The sequence below is a fragment of the Protopterus annectens genome, chromosome 13.part0, assembly GCF_019279795.1.
Source record: "Protopterus annectens isolate FY-2018-M chromosome 13.part0, PAN1.0, whole genome shotgun sequence".
Lineage (NCBI taxonomy): Eukaryota > Metazoa > Chordata > Ceratodontiformes > Protopteridae > Protopterus > Protopterus annectens.
In genome coordinates, this window is record NC_056747.1 from 130,061,541 (window position 1) to 130,088,594 (window position 27,054).

At 36.7% G+C, this 27,054-nt stretch overlaps 1 protein-coding gene across 1 annotated transcript in view; it reads left to right on the plus strand.

Moving 5' to 3' along the window:
* Window positions 1-27,054, plus strand: part of LOC122817653 (disintegrin and metalloproteinase domain-containing protein 10-like) — a 1,242,151-nt gene that overhangs the window by 781,109 nt on the left and 433,988 nt on the right. The window contains exon 7 of the mRNA XM_044090715.1: window positions 3,083-3,175. Within this exon, the coding sequence (XP_043946650.1) occupies window positions 3,083-3,175 (93 nt within the window). The remainder of the gene's footprint in view (window positions 1-3,082; window positions 3,176-27,054) is intronic.

Genomic DNA, 27,054 nt, shown 5'->3' on the forward strand with positions numbered 1-27,054 from the left:
CCATTCGGAATGTATCTGACCCGACACCTGCAGCAGCTGGAAAGGCCCCAAAAGTTCCTCACCAAAAGGATAAAGGGTCTCAAAAATATGTCTTATGCTGCCCGACTGAAAGAACTCCAGCTCTATTCAGTCTCATACCGCTTGCTCAGAGGTGACCTGTGCCTGACATATAAGGCCATGTCAAACCTTAATTTGATGAATATGCTTCACCTCAAAAAATCTAGATCCCTCAGAACCACAAGGGCGGGAGACTTAAACCTTGACATGGTTATTAATAGAACGTGCTGGAGGGACAGATTCATCACCCAGAGACTCCCTATGCTGTGGAACAAAATCCCGGTACATGTGAGGCAGAGCACCTCGCTGGCCTTGTTCAAGAGGAATCTTGACCAATGGATGGGGGATCGCAGATATACCCCAGGGATTACTTCAGTGTCACTGCTTGACAGAGGCACAGCAAAATAATGGGCATAGTTTTATTCAAACTAAAGGGGTGGCGAAAGCCAAATAACTATGGGCTAGGCTTATAAATGCCCTTGGGCAGATAGCCTAGTATGAACCTATGAACCTATGAACCTATGAAAAGATCACTGGCTTGAACACCCTAAGCTACCAGAAAACACTGAAAGCACTGTCAGTTTATTCACTTATTGAGTCTAAAGGGGTGATCTCTGGCTCATCTTCCATGCAATTATAGGGTCCCAGTAGGCATAATGGTTAAGGTCTTTGCCTCCCATGTACAAGGTACAAGGTTCGATCCTAAACCTCCGGCCAAAGGCTGTTTGGAGTTTGCATATTCTCCCTGTGTCTCTGTGGGGTTCCTCCTACCTCTGAAAACATTCTGAGTGTTTCCATCTCAAACTCACCAATGAATGGAGGTGTGGGCAGCAGCACAGACTCTACATGGTGTCTTATAGGGAAGGAGTTGTATAGACCAACTGCTTTTGGGCATCTACTGTGGTGCACAGTATCTTCAAGATAGGAGAACATTGATCATAGACTGCGAGCCGTGGCAGGGTTAGTCACTCGACGGTGTAAAATATAGCTCTAGGTGATTCTGTCATGTTGACTAATGTTGCCAAATGGGCATGAGGATTTGCTGGTAATAAACCCATGCTAATGGTGGGAGGGAAGTATGTGCCCCTATTGGCCAGTATGTGTCTACTGACCAGCTAGTGTCCAATTGCCCAGTCTGGGTTACCTGGGATTGCTCTATTGAGTGAAAGCTGGACGTAAAGCCAATCAACCAGCTAAACATGAACTAAGAATTGCTACATTCACTGTAGGTTCACTAACAGGATGCAGCTTGGAAGTGGATGACATGATGGTACTGAGGAGGCTGGATAACTTATGTATCCAGGAGACAAGATGGAAGGGCAGTGCAGTAAAGACACTTGGTTTAGGATCCAGAGTCTACTACTCAGGAAAATGACAGGCTAGAAATGGTGTGGGAATTGTGATGAGAGAGAGGCTTCAGAAGGCAGTGAAGGATATCATCCGAATTAGGGAGGTTGGCATAATGGTTAAGGTGTTTACCTTACAAACACAAGGTGCAGGGTTTGATTCTCACATGGGGTAACTGACTAGGCTTAAAATGGCCCATAAGGACAGTTAGCCTAGTACTAGTCTATGAATCTATGAACCCAAGATTTCTTCTATCTCAATTAATCAAACAATGCCACTAATACTAGGACCACAGAACTAAACCTACATCAGAAAAGAAATAAAACACGGTGGATAGGTAGATTTGTTATGCAATTTCCACCCCCTCTCTAGAATAGACTTCCACAGCAAATTAAGTAATGCAATAAATTATTTTCCTTCAAATTTACCTGATTTACCTGTTACCCCTCAGGTCACATCACTTAAGTCTATTTTAACTCTTCTCCACTTTATCTCAACGATTAAGATCCTTTGCTCCTTTTCACATGTCTAATTTGCTCTGTTTTAATTTATCAAATGTTTTGAAATGTTTGTGCATATATAAAATTAATACATTTCATGTACTGTGTGTCCAAAGTGCTTCCCTACCATTGTACTGTTTTCCTTTCACTTGTGTGTTATTTTACTCTGGTTTATTTTGTATGTCAGGTGAGTTTTTGATCCGGGGCTGAAACTGAAATTGATCAGAATTGATCAGTGCTCAACTGTCGTAAACAAATTCAAATAATTAAATGAATAAATAAGTAAATAATAACATTTATTGTTTTTCTGACTTATTATGCATACCTCTTAACTGTCCAGATTTTTGCCTCATATTTTTGGTCTGTTTTTCATAAAATTGTGGTTTTCTGGCAAATTAGTGGCAAATTATTAAGGACCTAAGTTAGACTATAATGACAAACATTTGAGTTACAGACTTTATATCCTTCAGAAAATGCATGCTAATGTAAAATATGCTATTCTTTCTGAAGTTTGTAAGAGCAATATTTAAAAATTGTCCCTATTTTTGGGTCTTTGTCCTACATTTATTTATGGCTTTGTCCAGATTTCTTGCTCTAAGAGGTTGAGAGGTATGCTCTGAGGTGATTCTGCTAACAATGGTAGGAAGGTACTTGTCTGATTATATTACTGGGCCAATATTAACAGTTGGATTTTTATTTGTATATATCACTCACATGTGGTACATGCTTTTCTGCCATGATTTCCACTGTAAAATAGATCTCCTCAGTTAAGCTGACCTAGTTAACAAATAAATAAATAAACCTTAGGATTGGCTCTGAGCTATATACTAAGTTAGGGAAACATCAAATAAACTGGACGTCTAAATCACGTAGTATAGAAATTAGTGTCAGGTCATCAAAAGTAGCTCTGTCAGACTTGTGTTTCTAAACTAAAACAAAACAGCACTACATTATAAGCTGATTTATCTTGTGTACTGCAACAAAAGTAACAAAATATCATGCAAATTCTGTTACTGATACTTCTTTTGCAAATAGGACTTTCCTTAAGAAGTAAATGTTATTTCATGTAAGCAATACTTAATGTGTGAACATCCATTCTTTATTTTTAGTTAACTTTTAAGCTTGAATCTCATTTCTTCCAAAATACATTTTTAATTAAAATGTGTTTCCTTTCACAGATTTCCACATACATTAAGGCAGTAAACAATATCTTCCAAAATACAAACTTTGATGGCATTCGTCGAATTAACTTCAGAGTGAAGACATTGAAGGTAAAAGTACTTGTAAAACTCAAGACTTACAAAGCCTAATAATTGCCTTTTGTTTCTCCTGGCCACTTTGAGCCAAGAACTTTACATTCCTACATTGAAACTTCACTCTGCACTCAAGCTAATGTGTTTAGTTTACTACATGTAGGTTATTGTATCTGTTAACTGTGCACTTAATAAAGGATTTTTGACTGGAAACGCTCTGCCTACCTTGCTTGGATTACTTTTGAATACTTAGTAATTCTGTACAATTATATATTTTTTATTATTATTTATTTATTTATTTATTTTACTTAAGACGAGTTTAAGTTCACTACTTCTACTACTTTTGTCTGATCTGATTAATATACAGTGATTAACTAGAGATATATGGACTGAATATCTTCCACACAGACAAGTTTCTTACACTGTTTTGTTTTTGGACCCACTATACTTGTTTAGTGGGTTGTTTTGTGACTTTGAGGATACCACACAGATTACTTTTTTTTTTTTTTTTAAGGAGTTAAATACAGATGCAATGGAGGCATCACTTGGATGCAATGGGTTAAGGTTCTGGGTTTGACCCTGAGGAAAACCACTTAACTAGATAGTGCCCCTAACTTGGGCATTTTTCACACACACACACACACACACACACACACACACACACACACACACACACACACACACACACACACACACACACACACACACACAGTATAAGACAATACAGGGATTAATTACTGTCCTAAACAATATAAGCAATTGCAGGGCTTAGTTGCCACCCTAAACAAAAGAAAGATCATGCTCTTCATCCGTTCTCTACATTGCCATCTCTACCTTGTTTCTAAAGACAACATCATGATATTATCCTGAAGTTTCTGGGCTTTCTGTGTGTAAGTTCTTCCATGAGGTCCTAATGCTTGCTGTATTCAATTTCTAATGCTGAGCTTACTTTGTGGAAGTTTTCCAGCAAGTTCCTAATGCTTGCTGTAGTCTGTTTCTAATGCTGAGCTTGCTTTGTGTTGCTTTGTGGAAGTTTTCCAGTAAGGTCCTAATGCTAGCTAGGTTTATTTCTAACACTAAACTTGTCCTTTATAATGATAGAAGATTTTTATTTTTATTTTTTTACAGTGAAGTCATCCCCCCAACAAAAATGGGCCCTAGGCAGCTGCCAAGGTTGCCTAGAGCTGGATTCAGCTCTGATTGTAAGGGAGCCAGAACCTCACCAAGCAAAAGACATTCCTGGATGGACTCCGCTTCACTGCAGGATGCACATATATTCACAATGTATAGAGACTCCCACACACACATACACATATTACACATGCATAATTAATTTCGGTGTATAGAGGATCAATTTACCTTCCAACATTTCTCTGCAGATTGGTTGGAAATCTGAATGCCTGGTAAATTCCACGCAGACACAGGGAGGGCATGCAAACTCCAAATAGAAATCAATGCGCCTGGAACTGAAACATTCAGCCTATTGCTGTGAAATAGCAATAATCACAGTGCTAGCTTCTGCACTGTTATGCACTGGACTTTCAGTATCTGAATCTTATGCTTGAACCTATACTTATTCTGATTTCCACGTTCAGTCCCATATTAGTGTCCCCAAGTCCAAGCTAGGTGTTATCTGCAGTGTCACTTATACTCTTACCCCAGAAACCACTAAATATTACCTTTTTGTCCCTGCCTCAACCCTACCTCATACATCTTTTCTTCGCTCGTTTTCTTTCTGGGACCAAAGAATTCATATCATTTACCTAGGTCATGAAAAACATCATCGTTTTCCAATCCATTTGTCTTGATGAGGATTGTAGTGGTAGAAAGCAGAGCAGGGTAGTCCAGACTTCCTTATTTCCAAAAACAATCTTCAGCTCATCCTGTGAAATCCCCATGCATTTCCAGGAAAGCTGAGGGATATAATCCCTCCAACATATCCATGATGTGCCTGGGGCCTCCTTCCAGTGGACTGTGCCCTAGTACTCATGGAAAGCACCCAGCCTGGGATCTCCTCCCATCAGACACTGCCTGCAGCATCCTCAAAAGTTACCCAAGCCACCTTAGTTGGCTGCTTTCATCATGGAATAGCAAGTTCTGCAGTCTAAAGTCCTGTTGAATTTCAAGAGCATGACTCTAAAAAAACTGTAAAAACATTTATTTTGTCTGTAAGCATGTTCTCGGCCTTTTCTTGACTTCCCAAAGCTCACTATGACCAAAGTTAAAATCAGGGACATAGACTGAGTGGTGAACTGTGAACTTTGTCCCATGATTCAACTCTCACTTCCTTGTTGACAACCAGTATAGTGCCTAAAGTACTGCTTCTGCTGCTATTGCATCCACCTAATGGCAATCTTCCAGACTATTCTACCTCCACTCATAAACAAGGCTCCAACATGTTTAAATTCCTATACATAAGGTAGCTGTGCTCTCCTTACCTGAAAGAACAATCCACGTTTTTCAAAATGTCTAATTTGGTGGTGGTCATTTTCAACCCATCATGTCCACATTCAGCAATGAATTGCTGCAATGCTGCTGGAATGGAGGATGAGGAGGATGTCATCTGTGAACAGAAAAGACGTGGTCACCATGTCCAGACTTTGGGAGCACCTTGATAACCTGCCCAAGAAAATCGAAGACAGTGGCTCTATGCCTCTCTTAAACACATTCAACATAATGGTGAAAATGTGGCTACAACTGTCACGCCACAAAGAATCCAAATGGAATTCAGCTATGGCAGTGGGACCCCGTACTGCTGTAGAACTTTCTACACAACATTCTGAGTTATACAATCACATGTCTTCTTCAAGTCCACAAATCATATGCAGACAGTACTGGCAAACTCCATGACACAACAACTATTTATGCAAGAAAAAAACATTGATCCACTGTGCTACAGTCAAAATAGAATCTGCTTCCCATATCCTGAATTAGCAGCTTCAATGTTTCGCAAAGTCTTCTCAGTAACAGCCTAGCTGATGCACTCTCAGGGAGCTTGAAACATGGGATTTTCTCTATATAGCTGGATCACAACCATTTATCGCCCTCTTTCTATGACAGATAGTGGCCACTACCACAGTTTTTCAATTTTACCAGCATTCATTGCAGTGGTGAAAATGGCATGTTAACTAATTTGCGTCCTTTTTTGCATTTCTGACTGTATCTTATCCACTCTCACAGTCTTTCAAGAGTAGAAATGTTTAACCACTGCAGTAACCTCATTTACTGAACTGGATCCATCTCCACCATTTGACTCTGTCAGTGCCTTCCCAGAGCAGGTCATGTCTACCAGGTTCAGGTGTTATTTGAACTGTTCCATCTCCTACTCAGCAATGTCCTAAGTTATGGTCGGTGTTTCCCCATCATTTCTAAAAATAGCCTGAGAAATAAATTACTTCCTCCTCTTGAGCAACCAGATAGTTAAACAGAGCCTCTTTGTAGCCTTCAAAAAGTAATTCTGGATGGCACTTCCAAACTTCTCACATGATCAGTCTTTGATGATGTCTACCACAGCTGTTGTTTTCCTAGCTACTTGGTATGTATCAGTCAGACCTAAATACCTGTTTGTTAACACAACAGTTCCAAAATTCATCATTATCAAAAACAGGTGCACAGTCTTTCAGAATATCTCATAAAAACTACAGCCAACATTTAATAGCCACACTTGCTTTGTCAAATTATCTTTAAGGGAGAGGCTTAAATTCTTTACACAAGACACGAGGAGAAGAACATCTATAAGAGTCCAGAAATTTACTTAAAATGCACATTCTCCTGATATATATGCATGACTGCATGCATATCAGTAGGTTTCAGACCATGGCACTTAGGACTGAAACCAACCACAAAATTAAAAAGTAGACTTTATTAAAGACTTGCATAGATGCCTTGATGGAGTCACCGCATTTTCATCTCCAATACAGACTTCATCTGATTGTTGTTTTTTTATTTATTTTTTTTTCATTTGGCACTTTTTCTCCTCTTTGCAGGTTTCAGACCATACCTTTCTTTTAAAACAGGCCTTTCCACAAGCAGTCTATGAGGAATTTTTATATATTGATGCTTAAAATAGTCTAACAACATTGTACCTTGTAGAGACTTTACTTGCATCAGTTGATTTAACAATGTATGTAGGTAATTTTTGTATTTTTTTTTTTTTGCTAGACTCTTGCTTCCGTTTTTGTTTCACATACTGTTTCAGACAGTGATTTAGCTGTTGACCAGCCAGCCAGAATTTCATCTGGTACACTAGTCAGTGGTACAGAAACAGCACTTTGACATCTCATCAATACAGAGAAAGGTATGCCTCCTGCACCATAGCTAAATATAATTCAACTCTCTAGGAAACAGAATTTTAATCTTGAAATTCACCATGTCACTCCAAAGGCAAAACAGATTGTTTCAGAATTCACCTTCCTTAGTTTCCATCTTAAATGATTCATTGAATGATAAAGCCTCCTTCTCTAATTTCTCAATTACCACTTCCTTCACAATCTTGTCTGCACATGGGAAGCTCCACCTGGAAGATGATGAGAATCCAGAAACTGTGCTGCAGAAAGGAGGTGGGGTAAAAACTCTTTGCGTCACAGAAATGTGAGCCAGTAACAAGAAGGGTCGGACTTGGAGATGCCAGATTATATATTTTTCAGGAATGATAAAAAGGGTAGCCATGGAAGTGAAGCAGCACACCCGGTAGGACACTCGCCTTTGGTACAGAAGGATATGGGTTATATTCCAGCATCAGGTAGATGGATTGCTGACACTGCAGTACAGCATAAAGGGGTGCTGAACTCCTGGGTGTCCTGTCCTTTGGATGAGATGTTAAACTGAAGCCCCATCTGTTTGAGTTAGTCATAGCTCATATGTCTGTAAAAGACCCCACAGCACTATCAAAAATAGTATGGGCCCTTATTAACTGTATTATTTACATACTATACACTATTTACAATCATTTTTTTCATTTCATGGCTTTATGTAAATGTCTATTTCTCTTCATATGCATTCATTTAATGATCCCCACCCCTTTTCCCATAACATAAATCTTATTTTTTTCAGTATTTCTGAATAACCATTTCCCATTATACTTAATCTCATTCAGTCATTCACTCCATATTGCCCATATAATATAAACATTTTTTATCAGTTTTCTTTGATTCTTCCCTTCCTTTATCTTTATAATATCCATATTCCAAAATGTCCATTTTTATATATTCCACTTTAGTAATTCCTTCTAACATATTATCTTCACATATCTTTTCCCATAATTTCTTGACCTTTTTACATTCTAAAAAACATGTTGTGCTGGTTCAGCTACTACACAGTTATTACATATTCTTTCTTCTATTCTTTTGTACAGCATATCTGCTTTTAATGGTATTTTTTATTGGTTGTCTCCATAAAAAGTCTTTACAGTTAACACATTTTTTACACCATTCTATTTTAACTTTTATCACTTTGATTTTTTTCTTCCTCAATTTTTTCCATGGATAAATGCAATAATATTTATTAATTATATTTAAATACCATAATTTCCTGTTTTCTTCTATATACCTTATCTTTACTATCCACAATATTATTTTGTCTTTATACTCTTTCATTTCCCCTATTCATACCTTCTTTCTCTGTTTCACAATTACTCTACATACACCATATTTTTATATATTTTTCTTTCACAATTACACTTATTAATGGTCCATTTTCCTCTTTTATCCATCTCCAGCACTTCATATAAATTTAATGATGCTACACAAACTACTTGGTTTATTAAACCCAACTCTCATTCTTCTTCATTAGCACATACAATTCCTCTTTTTACTCTATTTATTCTTGAAACCCATTTAAATGAAAGCACAATAGTCATTATTTCTTTTTCATACTTGTTGAAATCATAAACACATCTGCTAAGTATGCAGTTTTCCCAATAACATAGAGTTTACTAAATGCACCTTCTTTTTGTATGATGATAATTTTTAAGTCTTCCAAAATGAACTTATATTTCTTAATTATTATATCTTCCCATTGTTCTTTTTTGCTATTTCATTCCCAAATGTTATACCTAATACTTTTATTTTCTTCCTGTTAAAATGAATATTCCCTGTCTTACTTTCTTCTCCTAATCCTTTACTCTTATCAATGTTTAAATTCATACCTATGGCCTCAATGCGCTCATTTAGATGCTTAATAGTTTCTTTCATTTTTTATTCTTTGTCAATGCTATTATATCATCTGCATATGAAAACATTATCGGTACTCAATTCCTTCTATTGACTTATATTCTGCTAATTTTAATATAGAACTCATTTTACTAATAACTGCATTCAAAACTAATACAAATAAAATTCTACTCATTGGACAGTCCTGTCTTATACCACTTTTTATAGTGATTTCTTGACTTAGCCACCCATTCACCAACAATTTTACTTTATTCTTTTCATGCCATGTAAAACATCATTTATATCCTCTCACTTATATTGTATTCTTTCATTATTTCCAAAAAAAGTTCATGTTCTATCTTGTCAAATATTTTATTTAAATCACCTGATATCATTTTACTTTGTTTTCATATTCATATCATCTACAATTTCTCTCACTGTCATTAATAATTCTTGACTTCCTTTTCCTTTTCTACCAAATATTATGTATTCTAATATTTTATTCAATTTATCTTCTAGTCTTTTTGTATTATTTTTCATAAAAATATTACAATCGGTATTAAGTACTATCAGTGTCCAATTGTTTAAGTTTGCTTTTTTTTCCTTTTTCAATATGAATTTCATTACTCCAACACATATTTTTTTTGCCCTAAACCTTCATCAAACCATTCATTTAGCACTTCCACAAAATACTTATTTTACTACTATGACGTATTTTTATATGGTTTACTATGGAAATGTTGAATAAGGTTACGTCGATTAATGGTATGACTGAAAAATCAGGTCAAGTTTGACAACCATGAAAGAGCAGAATGTTTAAAATGGTTTGCACAATTCAGTGCATTCAATATTTTTGACATTCCCCTCTTCCAGCCATGGCAGTAAGCTCACCTCTACTATTTTGCAGGGGAGGATACACCCTCCTGCACCCCCCACACCCCCCTGCACATTAAATATACCAACTCCAAGATCACACTACAGTGAGGAAATGGGCTACTTCCCTATTCCTCACTGGTGCGCAACCTCCCCTACAGTCTTGGCAAGTTGCTTCTGAAAAGGTCGAGTGCACCATGCCATTTGACTAACCTCTGTCAACCACTTTTGGTTTGATTTCCTGCTTCTTGAAAAATGTGATTTTGCACAATGGACGTTCGACTTCTTACAGTTCAGGTAAGTCATAGTAAACTTTTTTATACATATGATATTCTATCCCATCTGGTCCTATTGCCAATTCTACATTCACTAACCTTGACATATTCCATTTTCCACAAGAATTTCTTTTTCAAATTCTGTATTATCTTGTTCTGTTAGTTTTTTTACTTTCTATTTTTGTTTCCCTTTTACCTTTATTTAAAAGTGTTTTTGTATCTGTTCTTTTACTGCCTTCATTATCTCCTTTTGGGTTGGGACAAGTTTTTCTTTCTCATTTTTTTTTTTTTTTATTGTCTTTTAATTTTCTTTTACTATCCTACTCAAAATAGTGTTGATTCTTCCCTTTTTCTTGCAAAAAATGCTTTTGTTTTCCCAAATGTGTTTTAATCTTCTCTTACTTCATCTCATATATTTTTCTCTTTTTCAAAATATTCTTTTTTATTCCTTAGTAAATCTACACATGTATTATTACTTACTTCTTTATATTTATTATTTCCATGTTTTCTTTCTGTGCCTTGCCATTCCAAACAACATTGTTTATTTTATCTTTCAAACTTATCGATCATAACATCTAGTTTTTGTAAAATACTCGCATTCCAACATGCTCTTTCCACAATTATCTGAGCAGATCTACCCCTTCCTCATCTAACTTATCCTCATTTATTATTTTAATTTCCTTATATATTTTTATACCTCCATTTATTTCTTGTATCTACATTCAAATGGCCAAATGATCTGAAAATCCTGTATACTTTGTTCCTTCTTGCATTATCTTTAAAGGATCACTATGGGCTAATGATGAAAAAAATATATATTTTTTTTTCTTGCTGTGAATTACTGAACTTCCCAAAGCTGCCTGTAGCAAAATTAGTACTCATTCCTAATTTTATTTATTTTTTATCCTTCTCTAGCCTTATAGTGACAGATATTCTGATTCCTTTGGAAAGCTAAGTCTGTCCCATAATGCACTATGAGAGCACATATTCTCTGAACAAGTAGCACTACCATTTGTTGTCAGACTAGACTTCCATTCACTTAAAATGGAATACCTGAAAAGAAACTGGCAAGTTTGAAAGTAGACAGATCATGTGTCATTGACTGCTTTATTGTTTCTTGTGATGTACTACACATTCCCTGAAAGAGTATTGCAAAAGTGTCAACAAACTACAGAGATAAAAAAGGTTATTTACAAAGAGAAGATTTGCAAGTTTCTCTTCCTGACCAAGTTACTCCTCCCATCTCGCCTTCTTCAGCGAGCTAGAGTTTCACATTTCCAGCTTGGCTAGATTCAACTAGTCAACTTTGCATGACAATACACATAAAATGAATCACAGCCTGGTGTGCCACTAAAACTGTTCCCTCATATGTCTCTTTACTTCTGAATAGCATTTTCCAGTAATTATTTCTTTAAAAAAAGGACACACATCAGTCCATAGTGTATGCCAATCTGTCCATGTTTTTTTAAAAAAAGATGCACAGTAAAATAATCATTTGGAAATTAATTATGGCTGCTCACCTAGTTACCTTTGCATAGTTACTCTGCTATAGCATAGCCTGAACTATGATATTTAATGCCAAGCCTTGTATAACAATGAAACAGTTCTCAGTTTCCTTTTAACAATGACTTCCCAAGCCTCTGATGTGACCCAGTACTTTCTGTTACTATTGTTTTATGTAGCTTGTCTTAGCTGCATACTTGTAGCATATCTATCATCCTCTCAGCAAAAGACTCAAGGTGAATACTTCCAAATCAGTTACTTTTGAAAACAGCAGTACTACTGATTTAATAAGCTCAGAAATTAAGACTACGTGAATTAGCATTTATTGCCTTTTTTCATTTTTTATTTGGTTTTAAAACAATAAATAAACATATCAATTATAAAACAACTACCTATTTACATAGGTTGACAGTTGATCAATACATCAAAGTTATACATATCAGCAACAGTTAATATTTTTCAAGTAATTCTTTAAGTTTAAGTCAAGATTTACATGAATGTATAATATTAGAAGTTCTCTTTATAGTATGAAATTCACTACTGCAAGCAATTTTTGCAAACAATAAATTCAGCACTAGAGGGGTTAACTTTACTTTTCTATTTTTTTTTTGTGATTACTTTTCTGGCTATAGCAAGAATAAACCAAAGAAGTGACACTTGGGTTTTTGGAATTATCTCAAGAATCAGAGCATTAAATAAAACTAAAGATTTAGAAATATTACATCTGTCTGACCATAGAGCTTGAATGAAGTTACAAAAAGGAGAGACAACATTCATATATCATATGCATCCAATCAACTATGATTTCAGAATCACATCTCCAGCATTTAATTCTATTTGATTTATTCATGTGTCATTTTGTCAGAAGTCACAAAAGCTCTGTATAATAATTTCCAAGTGAAAATTTTCCAATTTAATGAAGATGTAGTTTTATCTGTAGATTTTAATATTATGTTCTGGTATTCTTCAGAGAAGTCTTCATTATTAATTTTTAAGGAGTAGTTCCAATAAGAATTTATTTTTCATTGCATTATTAATTATATTTATTATGAATTCTAATAATTTCGGGAAATGAGTTTCTAAGCAATCATGTATGCATTTGGAAACATAGAAAATATTAAGTCTTTAAAATCATGGTTAGAATATGTAAACTTTTGGAAAGACGAAATGATGTTATTTAAATAGGGAATTTGAGAAGCGGGTGTAATGCCATTTAAACAAAAATCTTTTAATAACCAGGTGAAACTATTAGAGACTTTTTTATGACTGGCTGTGATATATTTATTATTTACTAATAGTATTTCTTGATGTATTTGTTTCCATTTTGAATCATAAGATGAATTTATCCACAATTCTATAACCCTTACAATTGTTGAAGTAGCATACAATTGAATATCAGGGAATCCTATTCCACTATTATCCCAACCTTTGCTGTGCCAAAGGAAACTCTTGGTTTATTAGGATGCCAAAAAAATTTAAGTAGAATATTATTTATCTTCTTCATTATTTTTGGTAGAAGTAGTACTAAAGATTATAAGGCAAGCAATATTTAGGAAAGAATTACCATCTTAATAAGCAGCAATTGTTCTTCCATGATAAAGAAGAATTTGATCCAATCTGTCACTAAACTTAAAATTTTACCAATAACCTGTTGAAAGTTTGTATCATTTCTTTACTATTGGACATAATGGTTATACCAAGGTAATTCATTTGATTGCTATTCCAATTTAAATTAGAATATTCTTGCATGATTTTTAAAATTTTTTATTAATTAATAATGTATTTTTATAACAATTAAATCTTAAGTTCAAAATTTCTTCAACCTGACTCGTAGAGCTCATTATATGTGATAATGAATTTTCTGTATTTCCTATTGTTAGTAAAATATCATCAGCAAAGAGTTGAAACTTTATTTTGAAATCGTTTTTTATGTCCAACAGCTCTGGGTTTGACATAGCTTTATATGTTAGGCAGATATCACCTCAGAGTAGGCGATATGCTACGGAGTAAAGCTGGAGCGTTTTGAGATGGTCAGTGTAGGGCATCTGTTTGAGTTGAATCTTTATTTTGAAATCTTCTTTTATTTTGATACCATTAATGTTCTTATTGGTTCTAATTCTATTAGCAAAGGGTTCTATAGCTTATCCAACAGTAAAGGTGATCCTGGACAGCCTTGTTTTGTGCCTTTTTGTAATTTAAAGGAATTAGAAAGAAAATAATCTATTTTAACATAAACACAAGAGTTATTGTATAACTTAGACATTAATGCAATTAGCTTAGGTGAGAAATTATACACTTTAAGTTTTTTTATACAGGTACAGCCAATTAACTGAGTCAAAAGCCTTATCTAAATCGAGACTAATGATAGAAAGTTCTTTTTTATTTTTATTTGCACAGTCTATTAATGCATGTATTCTTATTTTGCTATCCTGTACTTGTCTAGTTAACATAAACCCAGTTTGATCATTGTTAATTAGTTTACATATAAATAGATTAATTCTGTTAGCTAAATGGACATGAACATCGTATAGTCCGCATTTAAAAGTGATGAGCACTTTGTATGATCCTTATCCGAGACTAATGATAGAAAGATCTTTTTTATTTTTATTTGCATAGTCTTTTAATGTATGTATTCTTATTTTGCTATTCTGTACTTGTCTAGTTAACATAAACCTAGTCATTCTGTTAGCTAAATGGACATGAACATCTTATAGTCCGCATTTAAAAGTGAAATGGGTCCATATGATGAGCACTTTGTATGATCCTTATCTTGTTTTAAAATAGGTGATACAAGAGAATATTTCCACGATGGGGGACTTCACCAGTTGTTTTTATTTCTCTATAGATCTTATCTAATATTTTAACTGCATCATCCGGTAGTATTTTATGTAGTTCTGGTATAACACCATCTAGGCCCAGTATTTTTTTACTTTCTTGTTTGATCTTTTATTTCAGTTAAAGTGAATGGTCTATCATTTTTTACTTCTTCATTTATATTTTCCCTTAGAAAACTTTCAATTATATCATCATTATCCAGCTTATTTGTATTATGATTTATATTGTCATACAATATTTTAAAGCTCTCAAGAATACTTTAATATCTATTCTTTCTTTTTATTAGTTATATGTGTTATCATTTCTTTGCTATGATTTTGTTTATTCATTTTCTTTGATCTAAGAGTACGTTTATGCAAGCATAAAGGGTTTACTGAACATGCCTGAAGTTTAAGTTTTTCCAGGTTTATTGAAACTTTATAATTTAGAATTTCAACATATTTTGTTTTAAAGTTTTTTAAGTTCAGACTGATTGATAATGTCATTTAGTTTTAGATTTAACTTTAGTGTGTCTATTTTGGCCTGTAGTATGTTTAATTCTTTGTCCCATTCTCTTGTTTTACTAATATACCAGCTTGCAACTCTTCCGTTTAAATAAGCCTTTACTGAATACCACAGGACAATGCCAGATATTTGAAAATTCATGTTTATTTCTAGAAAATGTTTGATGTCTTTAAAATACCAATCATTGAATCCTTTTATTTTAATAATGTACACTGGTAATCTCCTGTGATAAATTGTCAGTTCTGAAATAATATTAAATATTATAGCATTATGGTCCAATAATAGACATGAAACTATTGAAACTTCTCTGATATGCAATAACAGATTGTTTCAGACAAAAAATGTTATCTATATTTGTTTCTGTTCCATATCTATATGAATAATTGGTAAACTGCAGTGAGTTTGTTTTCCTTAGTTCATGTATATCCTTTAAATTCATTAGATTTACAAAATGTGGTAAGCATTTGGCTGAAGGTGTGATTTTCAGCTTTCTATCTGCAGTGGAGTCTTTGTCTGATAAAATACAATTAAAATCACCAACCATTATGACGTCACCTTTCATGCAATAGGCTATAATGCCTAAGTAACCTTTTGCATCTTTATCTCCAACCCCTGGAATCCAAAAAGAGTTCACCATGTATATAGTTTTCACTCAGTTATAATAATGCTAGGTACCTTTTACATTAGGCATTACTTGTGAGTTCTTCCATAAAATCAGGGGGTCTCTTCTTTTAGCTCAAAAGCCAGAACCTGCTAAAACCAAATAATTATTTAATGAAAGTTTATTTACATCTTTATTAAGTAAATGTGTTTCTTGTAGGAATACTGTTTGAGCTGTATGCAATTGCAAGTATTTGAACAGACTTCCCCCTCTTTACTGGTTTATTCAATCCATTAATATTTATAGATTAATAGATTCACAGATATGCATTTAAAATCATACATTTTTATAAGAAAGGAAGAAAAATGAATCATATTTATGTACAGAACTTATCATATAGATTATATATAGCAATATGAAATCTACAGATGTGGATAAAAGTTTTGAAACAAATAAAAATTACCTAATGATATAACCCTAAAACATTTCACCATGGATTAATATATTCCTAGTTTGTTGAAAAAGATGAACAAATTACCTCTCAAACTCTCCATTAGACTAAAAATGCTTAGCTCATGCTTCTGATTCATATTAATGTGTCTCATATTTTTAGTATGCATCATCTTAAAAAAGCCTGTCAGTGAGTAATTATGAATAAGAAAAGTTAAACAGGTGTTCAGAATCTTTATTATAAGTTGATAAAACTGAGTATCACTGCAATCATCTTTCCCTGTATCTCACATTATGGCCCTGGTCTACTATAGGGAGGAAGTCAGTTGATATTTTCATATTTATTAATTTATAGGTCAGATGATTCATATTTTTCTATTTTATTTACTATGTGTAAAGTTGTTCATAGGATCATAAGTTTATAAATTAGTACCAGACTAACTACCCTTGTGGGCCATTTCAAGCCCAGCCAATTACCCCATGTGAGAATCAAACCTTGCACTTTGTGCCTATAAGGTAAACACCTTAACCACTATGCCAACCTCCCACCCTTGTAAACATATTTACACTCTTTAACTATATACATATTTACTTATTCTGATTCCTTTATATTCCAGTTTGTATGCTATGCCTTGTAATATTACTATATTCTTAAGTTTGATATAATCCTAATGTAGAATATCATAGAACAGAACATTTATATTCACCCTTATATATTTGAGTACTACTGCTGGAATCAGTCCTATTTTTTTCCTTAAATTTTATGTCTAATTGCATCTGAACAAACATCTGAAAACTCTTCCCTTTTAAGATTCAAACTTTCCATAATACATTGTTCTGAGATATTACATTTTATCATTAAAAAGAGACAATAACAGAGAAGCACAATCCTATTTCTTTTCATCAGAAGTTTCTTTCTATAGGCTAGTATATAAGCTGTCCTTTTGGTTTACTGTAAGCACTCAGAACTAGCTGATAACTGACAGTGGATTAGAATGCAATTCATTCTTTTGTTTATTATCTAACGTGTTCATTCATATCATAGCATAGCATATGATTCAAAATGTTATGATTATTTACTTTTAGACAGCAAGAGGTAACCTGGACAATTCCTAGAATTTTCAGACCTCCCACAGCATCACAAAAGTGCTCATGACTCTAATTAAGCTGCTTCAAGCTGGTCCTCATGACAAGGTTTTGCAAATGAACAATTTATCAGCTACAATTCACACAAAAACATTCACAAGTGGCTTTCTGCATTATACATCAATCCCTCAAACCCTTCCAGATGACTGAAAAAAACAACAAAAAAATTTCAATGTATGTTAACCAGTAAAAAGCTATTGTATTTAAAGAAATAACATTTCATGATTCAGTAAGCACTATTTGTATTAGATGTTTAATATAAAGCAGACTGTCATTTTTAAAGGAGATATAGCATAGAAACTTGCATTAAAAGAATGGCAGTTATGTGTGATCCAGTTTTAATTTATAAAAGTATGAATGGTAGTCTATTTGATAACATTCCAATAATAACTTTTATATATGTAAGAAGCTATAGTTTTATACTTTGTAGCACAGCATAACTTTCCTGGGTGCTATTGCATGTCATGTAGCAAGCATTCATAGCTAATAACTATAATAATAACTACTATAATAATAATAATATATAATAATAATATAATAATAAATACTGTAATAACTGACAGTGATTTAGAATGCAATGCACTGTCTTTGTTTATTATCTAACTTGTATTCTTTGACATCTTAGCATATGATTCAAAATATTATGATTTACTTTTAGACAGGAAGAAGTAATCTGGACAATTCTTAGAATTTTCAGAACTCCTGCAGCATCAGACATGTGCTCATGATTCTAAGTTGTTTCAAGCTGGTTTTCATGATAAGGACTTGAAAATGAACAGCCCATCATTATAAGTCGCATAAAAATACTTACAAGTGAATCCAAGCCTCCTCTACATTACATACCAATCCCTCAATCCCCTTCAAACCACTAAAAAAACAAAGAAAAAATTCAATGTATTCTAACCACTAAAAAGCTATTGCATGTAAAGAAATAACATTTAGTGATTCAGTTAGTACTATTTGTAAGAGCTGTTTAATATAAAGCAGACTGTCATTTTTTTAAAGGATACATAGCATATAATCTTGCATTAAAAGAAAGACAGTTGTGTGTGATCCAGGTTTAACTTGTAAAAGTGTGAATGTTTCTCTAATTATTTGATATAATTTGAATAATAGGTTCATAGGTTCATAGGTTAGTACTAGGCTAACTGCCCTTTCGAGCCATTTTAAGCCTAGCCAATTATCCCCTGTGAGATTCAAACCCTGTACCTTGTGTTTGTAAGGCAAACACCTTAACCATTAGGCCACCCTCCGAACACCATGACTTTTATATATGTAAGAAACCACATTTGTTATACTTTGTTTATAACATAGCATGTATTTCCCGGGTGTTATTGCATGTCGAGTATACTATCAGTAGCACACTAATGGACCACGATAAGGACCGAGACTGTAACTTAACATGCCTCTTTAGTGTCATTTGTTGCATCTTGTATTATGTTTAACAGTACTTTACTCAACTGTACCAAGATATCAAAAAGTGTGCCACCTAACATAAGTTTCATTATAATAATGGTTAACTTAATAAAATGAATAGTTTAACATTTTAAACTTTAAATGAAAATAAGTGGCTTTAATTTTATATATAGCTAAAAGAATCAAGCTATACAATTTTAAAAAAGGGAACTAGTAACCATTTGAAGTAGGGAAAGAAAGAAATGATTTACCTTGTAAAAAGTAATATTCAGCACCTGTTCATAAGTATTCACGCACTTCTTTAAATTAACAAGAATTAATAACCATAAAATACATTGATTTTCATTTGTTCTTCAGATTTTTAATGTTTTTGTTTTTTTATTAACCAGCTATCTCTTGTTGCATTTCTCTTTAAAGAAGTTGATAGATTCCACTCCATTTCTCCTGTTTTTTTTCTAGGATTTTATTTTTCTGATAAAGTCCATTACATCTTCCAAGGTGTTAAAAATTGTCCTTCCTTTGGGAAGGTGAGTCATATAGGTTCATAGGTAAGTACTAGGCTATCTGCCCAAGGGCATTTATAAGCCTAACCAGAGTGTGTTGGCTTTCACCACCCCCTTAGATTAGTTTCCTGTGCCTCTGACCAGCAGAGCCATTAGTTCCCTGAGCATCTGTCCAGCAGAGCCACTGCAGTGATCCCTGGGGTAAATTTTCTGTTTCCCATCCACCCATCAAGGTTTCTCTTGAAGAGTGCTAGTGAGGGACTTTGCCTGATGTATATTGGAATCTTGTTCCAAAGCATGGGGAGTCTCTGGGTCAGGAATCTATCCCTCCAGCATGTCCTATTTATTGTTTTGGTAAGGTTTATATCCCTAGAGCGTGTGACTCTCAGGGATTTGTTTTTTTTTTAGGTGGAGCATATCCATCAAATCTGGACTGGACATGGCCTTGTATGTCAAGCAGAGATCACCTCTGAGTAAGCGGTATGCAACCGAGTACAGCTGGAGTTTCTTTAGTCAGGCTGCGTAGGTCATCTGTTTGAGGCCAGTAATCCTCTTGGTGAGATACTTTTGTGGTCTTTCCAGTTGTTGCAGGTGTCTTGTAAGGTACATCCCAAATGAGGCATTGTATTCTATAATGGGTCTAATAAGTGATGAGTAGAGAGGCACAATAACCTCCTTTGTTCTGGATGCGAACCCTTTTGAGATTAGGTGGGCCACGGAGAAAGATTTTCTAACCACCTTGGCAATATGATTATCAAAGGAGAGATTGCTATCTACTTGGGTCCCCAGATCCCTTATTACTTTTTCTGTATTTAGGGGACTACCACCTATGTGGTAGTTCGCGGGTACTTTGTTTTTTCCAAAGGGATGACGATGCACTTTTTGGCATTGAGCTTGAGGCCGTGATTTTGACACCAGGTATTCGTCTCAGTGAGACCCTTCTGGAGGGTGTCTGTATCAGCCGGAGAATCAATTATGACCCCTAGTTGCAGTCGTCTGTGAACTTGGTCAGCCAAAGTCCTCCTGTGCTTGCCTGTACCTCTGAGAAGTATATACCAAACAGGAGGGATCCTAGGTCTGAGCCCTGGGGATGCCACTTGTAACCGGTTTAGAGTCGGACCTAGAGTCTGCAACTCTCACCATGTGGGATCTGTACATGAGCCAATTTGCAACCCATCTCGTGATGTAGGGGTTAATGTTCAGGTTGGTGAGTTTGTCTATAATACCAGAATGGGGAATGGTGTCGAAAGGTGATATTTTTTGCTGAAAAAAAAATTTATGCTGTAATATTGTTTTTATTTAAGTTTTTAACACCTGGCACACATTTTCTCTTTGACCTCACTAATGTTGAATAGTCATTGTCAAATTTTAACTGGATAATCAGTCCATGCAGCTTTTAAGACTAAATCCTTATCTTGTCTTGAGAAAAATCTTACGATCACTGACCTTGGTGAAGGTGTTTTGTTTTTTTAAAGATGAGTTGGAAAGTGATCTTTGTGCCCTTTCAATGCCAAAAGAAAAAAAGCTTCAGGCAGGTTTAAAGTTTGAGGCAGACCGATATTAAGGAACTGAATCATGCTATCTCCCTCTTCTTTGTCTGGAATCCTGTAAATCCTGATGTTATTCCTCCTAGATCTGTTCTATAGGTTTTTTATTTTTTCCAGAAGAAATTGTTTTGTTTCAGAAGAAATTCAGTGTTATTCTCATTTTCAAGTAATCTTCCATCAAAGTCAGACATTCCCTCTTCTATCCTCGAGATTTGTGATGATTGTTGTTTAAGAGATTGTTTTTACATTTTTAAAATTGTCCATTTTGCTTTCTAATTTATCTATCTCTACAGATGACTCATTGACGTTACTTAGTATAGCCTATATGTCTTTTTTCACTGTACTGCCCTGTACACTGGGCTTAGAGTGGCTCATTCTGAGACAGCTAGTTCTTCTTGTGTTCTTGCTAGGAAAAGCATTTAAAACAGTTTCAAACTTATTTTTTGCAGTCTTTTAGCAGATATTCAACTATAAATCCATCAAGTTTTGAAATGTTCTATTTGAGTTTTTTAGTAAAAAAAATATGTCAGAGATGAGAAAAAGAAGCAGAGCTAAAAACAATGCTGTTAACTGCTCACCATCTTGGCCATGCCCCTCTAGGAATTACAGTGCTGTTAACTGCTCACCATCTTGGTCATGCCCCTCTAGGAATTACAGAGCTGTTAACTGCTCACCATCTTGGCCATGCCCCTCTAGGAATTACTGTGCTGTTAACTGCTCACCATCTTGGCCATGCCCCTCTAGGAATTACAGTGCTGTTAACTGCTCACCATCTTGGCCATGCCCCTCTAGGAATTACAGTGCTGTTAACTGCTCACCATCTTGGTCATGCCCCTCTAGGAATTACTGTGCTGTTAACTGCTCACCATCTTGGCCATGCCCCTCTAGGAATTACAGTGCTGTTAACCGCTCACCATCTTGGTCATGCCCCTCTAGGAATTACAGAGCTGTTAACTGCTCACCATCTTGGCCATGCCCCTCTAGGAATTACAGTGCTGTTAACTGCTCACCATCTTGGCCACGCCCCTCTAGCAATTACAGTGCTGTTAACTGCTCACCATCTTGGCCATGCCCCTCTAGGAATTACAGTGCTGTTAACTGCTCACCATCTTGGCCATGCCCCTCTAGGAATTACAGTGCTGTTAACTGCTCACCATCTGGCCATGCCCCTCTAGGAATTACAGTGCTGTTAACTGCTCACCATCTTGGCCATGCCCCTCTAGGAATTACAATGCTGTTAACTGCTCACCATCTTGGCCATGCCCCTCTAGTAATTACAGTGCTGCTAACTGCTCACCATCTTGGTCATGCCCCTCTAGGAATTACTGTGCTGTTAACTGCTCACCATCTTGGCCATGCCCCTCTAGGAATTACAGTGCTGTTAACTGCTCACCATCTGGCCATGCCCCTCTAGCAATTACAGTGCTGTTAACTGCTCACCATCTGGCCATGCCCCTCTAAGAATTACAGTGCTGTTAACTGCTCACCATCTGGCCATGCCCCTCTAGGAATTTCTGTGCTGTTAACTGCTCACCATCTGGCCATGCCCCTCTAGGAATTATAGTGCTGTTAACTGCTCACCATCTGGCCATGCCCCTCTAGGAATTACTGTGCTGTTAACTGCTCACCATCTTGGCCATGCCCCTCTAGGAATTACTGTGCTGTTAACTGCTCACCATCTGGCCATGCCCCTCTAGGAATTACTGTGCTGTTAACTGCTCACCATCTTGGCCATGCCCCTCTAAGAATTACAGTGCTGTTAACTGCTCACCATCTGGCCATGTCCCTCTAGTAATTACTGTGCTGTTAACTGCTCACCTTCTTGGGCATGCCCCTCTAGGAATTACCATGCTGTTAACTGCTCACCATCTGGCCATGCCCCTCTAGGAATTACAATGCTGTTAACTGCTCACCATCTGGCCATGCCCCTCTAAGAATTACAGTGCTGTTAACTGCTCACCTTCTTGGCCATGCCCCTCTAGGAATTACTGTGCTGTTAACTGCTCACCATCTTGGCCATGCCCCTCTAGGAATTGCAGAACTGTTAACTGCTCACCATCTTGGCCATGCCCCTCTAAGAATTACAGTGCTGTTAACTGCTCACCATCTTGGCCATGCCCCTCTAGGAATTACAGTGCTGTTAACTGCTCACCATCTTGGCCATGCCCCTCTAGGAATTACAGTGCTGTTAACTGCTCACCATCTGGCCATGCCCCTCTAGGAATTACAGTGCTGTTAACTGCTCACCATCTTGGCCATGCCCCTCTAGGAATTACAGTGCTGTTAACTGCTCACCATCTGGCCATGCCCCTCTAGGAATTATAGTGCTGTTAACCGCTCACCATCTTGGCCATGCCCCTCTAGGAATTACTGTGCTGTTAACTGCTCACCATCTTGGCCACGCCCCTCTAGGAATTACTGTGCTATTAACTGCTCACCATCTTGGCCATGCCCCTCTAGGAATTACAGTGCTGTTAACTGCTCACCATCTTGGCCACTCCCCTCTAGCAATTACAGTGCTGTTAACTGCTCACCATCTTGGTCATGGCTCTCTAGGAATTACAGTGCTGTTAACTGCTCACCATCTTGGCCATGCCCCTCTGGGAATTGCAGAACTGTTAACTGCTCACCATCTTGGCCATGCCCCTCTAGGAATTACTGTGCTGTTAACTGCTCACCATCCTGGCCACGCCCCTCTAGGAATTACCGTGCTGTTAACTGCTCACCATCTTGGCCATGCCCCTCTAGGAATTACCGTGCTGTTAACTGCTCACCATCTGGCCATGCCCCTCTAGGAATTACAGTGCTGTTAACTGCTCACCATCTTGGCCACGCCCCTCTAGGAATTACCGTGCTGTTAACTGCTCACCATCTTGGCCATGCCCCTCTAGGAATTACCGTGCTGTTAACTGCTCACCATCTTGGCCATGCCCCTCTAGGAATTACCGTGCTGTTAACTGCTCACCGTCTTGGCCATGCCCCTCTAGGAATTATTTTCTGAAATAAAAAAGAAGTTTTTAATTGCAAGGAATGTCATTATTTCTTCCTGAGAATCCAGCACTTTTTCCAAAAAAGCATGCACAACCCCTAGTGTGATGTCTTCTCTGGTAAGGTCAGACCACAAAATGGTCTGCTTTGAAGTAAAAATGAAACCTGGAAGCTCAGCTAACCCCAGAATATTCAGGAACTACTCTAAGGCTAACTTCCTGCTATTAAGTGATAACCTAGTAAAATGTCAAGCCCCCATAAACCCTGAGAACACTGCTGCCTAAGCAGAACTATTCACAGAAACCCTGTACAAGCATGTTAATACTTGCATAGAGGCAGTTGTAGCTGGTAAGAAGTACAGAACTAACTCAAAAAACAAGCCACCCTGGTGGAATCACGAAATCAACTGGCTGTATAACGGGGAAGAAAATAATGCCAAAAATTAGGAAGTGCAGCACCTAGCTAGATAAACACTTATCAAATTAAACAAACAACTCAGAGGACAAATAAAGTCTACCAAAGCCAGATTTGAGGTAAATTTGGCTGCCCAGGCCAATGACAACCACAAAGCATTGTTTAGTTATGTCTGCAACCTCAAAGGCAACACACACTTGTGTGCAAAGCTCATTGTAAACCTAATGGACAACAAATCTAGCTCCAACTTTACCCCTCTCTTCCCTTCAACCTTCCATCAGGAAATACCATCAAATATAACTCCCCCTGCTATCACTAGAGAGCAGGTCTTTAATGCTCTCTCTAATGCCAAGAATGCTGTATCAATGGCCCAGACAATATTCCAAGATGCCTTCCAAATAGCATGAAACATGACCTATCAGGCCATCTAGAATTGCTATGTAACTATAGCCTCCAAACAGGTTACTTGCCTCATGAATGAAGAACAACAGCAGTCATCCCTCTCCACAAAGGTGGGCTATTTACAAACCCTGGAAACTACATACCCACAAGTCTCACTATTCTCATATGCAAAATCATGGAAACAGTTATCATGAAAATGATGAATAGTGACATAGTAAATTTCCAGTCACTGGACCAAACTCAGTTTGGTTTCATTAAGGGCAGGTCATGCCTACTCAACCTTGGGGACTTTTTTGAGAAGGTCACCAAAGCAATGGATGAGGGTAAAATGGTTCACACTGCCTAACTTGACCTGGCCATGGCATTTGACACAATACCCCACTTGGACATTGGCGACAAACTCAAGAGGTTAGGTACAAACCCATATGTCACCCAGTGGATAGCCAACTGGCTCACAGACAGGACCCAGGAAGTTAGAATTGGGGGTCCACCTCTACAAAGAGGCCAGTCACAAGTGGAGTCCCTCAGAGATCAGTCCTTGGACCACTCCTTTTTGGCATTTACTTCTCAGAAGTCAAGACCAATGTCAGTGGTCTCTGGCTGACTACATTTGCAGATGATTGCAAATTAGACTCTGTCATTGAATCCCACAATGACACAAATGTTCTCCAGGAAGGGCTGATACAGACAAGCAACTGGTGTCAGAGCCATGGACTAAAACTAAATGCCAAGAAATACATAATAGTGTCCTTCAGGAAGTCATCCACCCCTGGTAACTATTATATTGACAACACATCCCTAAGAGTTGACACAGTAGTCAGGGACTTGGGGATACTTAAACAGTAATCTAACCTTTGATCATCACATGTCTATAATAGTGAGGAAATCATTCTGTGGTGTGCAACTTATAAACAAAGGCATAGCTTCTATGTCCAAGGAAGTCATTGTTGCACCGTATTTGGCATCCATCAGACCTATCACTGAGCACAATGCTCCTTTGGTATGTACCTAACCAGGCATATCCAGCAACTGGATCACCCACAGGGGTTCCTCACTAAAAGAATACAGGGCACAAATAACATGTTCTATGTAAACTGCCTCAAGGCTCTGTTCCTGTATTCTGTCTCCTACAGGGGAAGATCTATGCCTGGCAATCAAGGCATTGTCAAGCCCCACTCCGATAGATCCACTGCATATCTACAAAACAAACAGCACCAGAAGTACTCATTCTAAAGACTTAAACCTTGCCTGTGATATAAATAGCACCTGCTGGAGAGACAAGTTTGTATCCCAGAGACTACCCTGTGTCTGGAACAGGCTCCCCATCCATAACTTGGACAATTGGATGGGGAACAGGAAATACATCCTTGATTTGGCACCTATATCTCTAATGGACACAGGCAGTCTGTAAATGTTTCATCTCCAAGGCCCCTGCTTACATTTATCAAGGGTACCAAAACGTTTCAGAGATTTGGGATGCATGGCTAGGCTTAAAAAGGCACTTGTGGTAGTTAGCCTAGTAAACACCTATGAACCTATGAGTCGATAGTATTTGGGTTACTTAAGTAGATCCAAGGGGCAGACCTGGCCAGAGTGAACGAAGTTGGAAGGGAAATCATGAGAGATGGGTAAAATGCAGACGTGTTAATGTTATAGTCTGCTTTAGTCATCATAAAGGAAAGTAATATGAGGATGCCTTGCAGAGACGGGAAACATGGATGAGTATAGAGAGCAGTGAGACAGGGAGGCACTGGAGAGAAAACTGGCTTCAAACCTCTGTTTTGCAGGAATAAGGCTGTAATGGGGTAGACAGAAAGGTTGTGTCAACAGAGGTTCAACAATATGCCTTTAGTTATTTAGTTTCAGGACAGTCATTCATATGACATTATAATAAAATGTTAATAAATGAAAAAATGAACTTTTGAGAGGCCTATTCAAACTGCAAGCCCCTAAGCTGCAGCTTACTTAACTTCTGCTTAAACCTGGCCAAGTCCAGATGACCTGGGTTCAAGTAATGGTTTAAGTAATAGCAAAGCATTTGCTGAGCTAACAGTGAAGGGGGTAGAGTATATAGCTGATACTGACCTGTCCAGCATGAGGGAGGGAGGCAGTGTGTTCTGCTGCATTGCCGGCTCTGTAGTAAAGTGGGAGTAAATGCACATAACGTGCCGAACTAGGATGCACATTTTCTGTGCCATGCTCTGATATCAGCAGCCTACTGCAGGACCTGTATAGGAGCATATGCATGACTTGTGGAGAAGGAATGCAGGCTAATATTCAACCAAGTACTC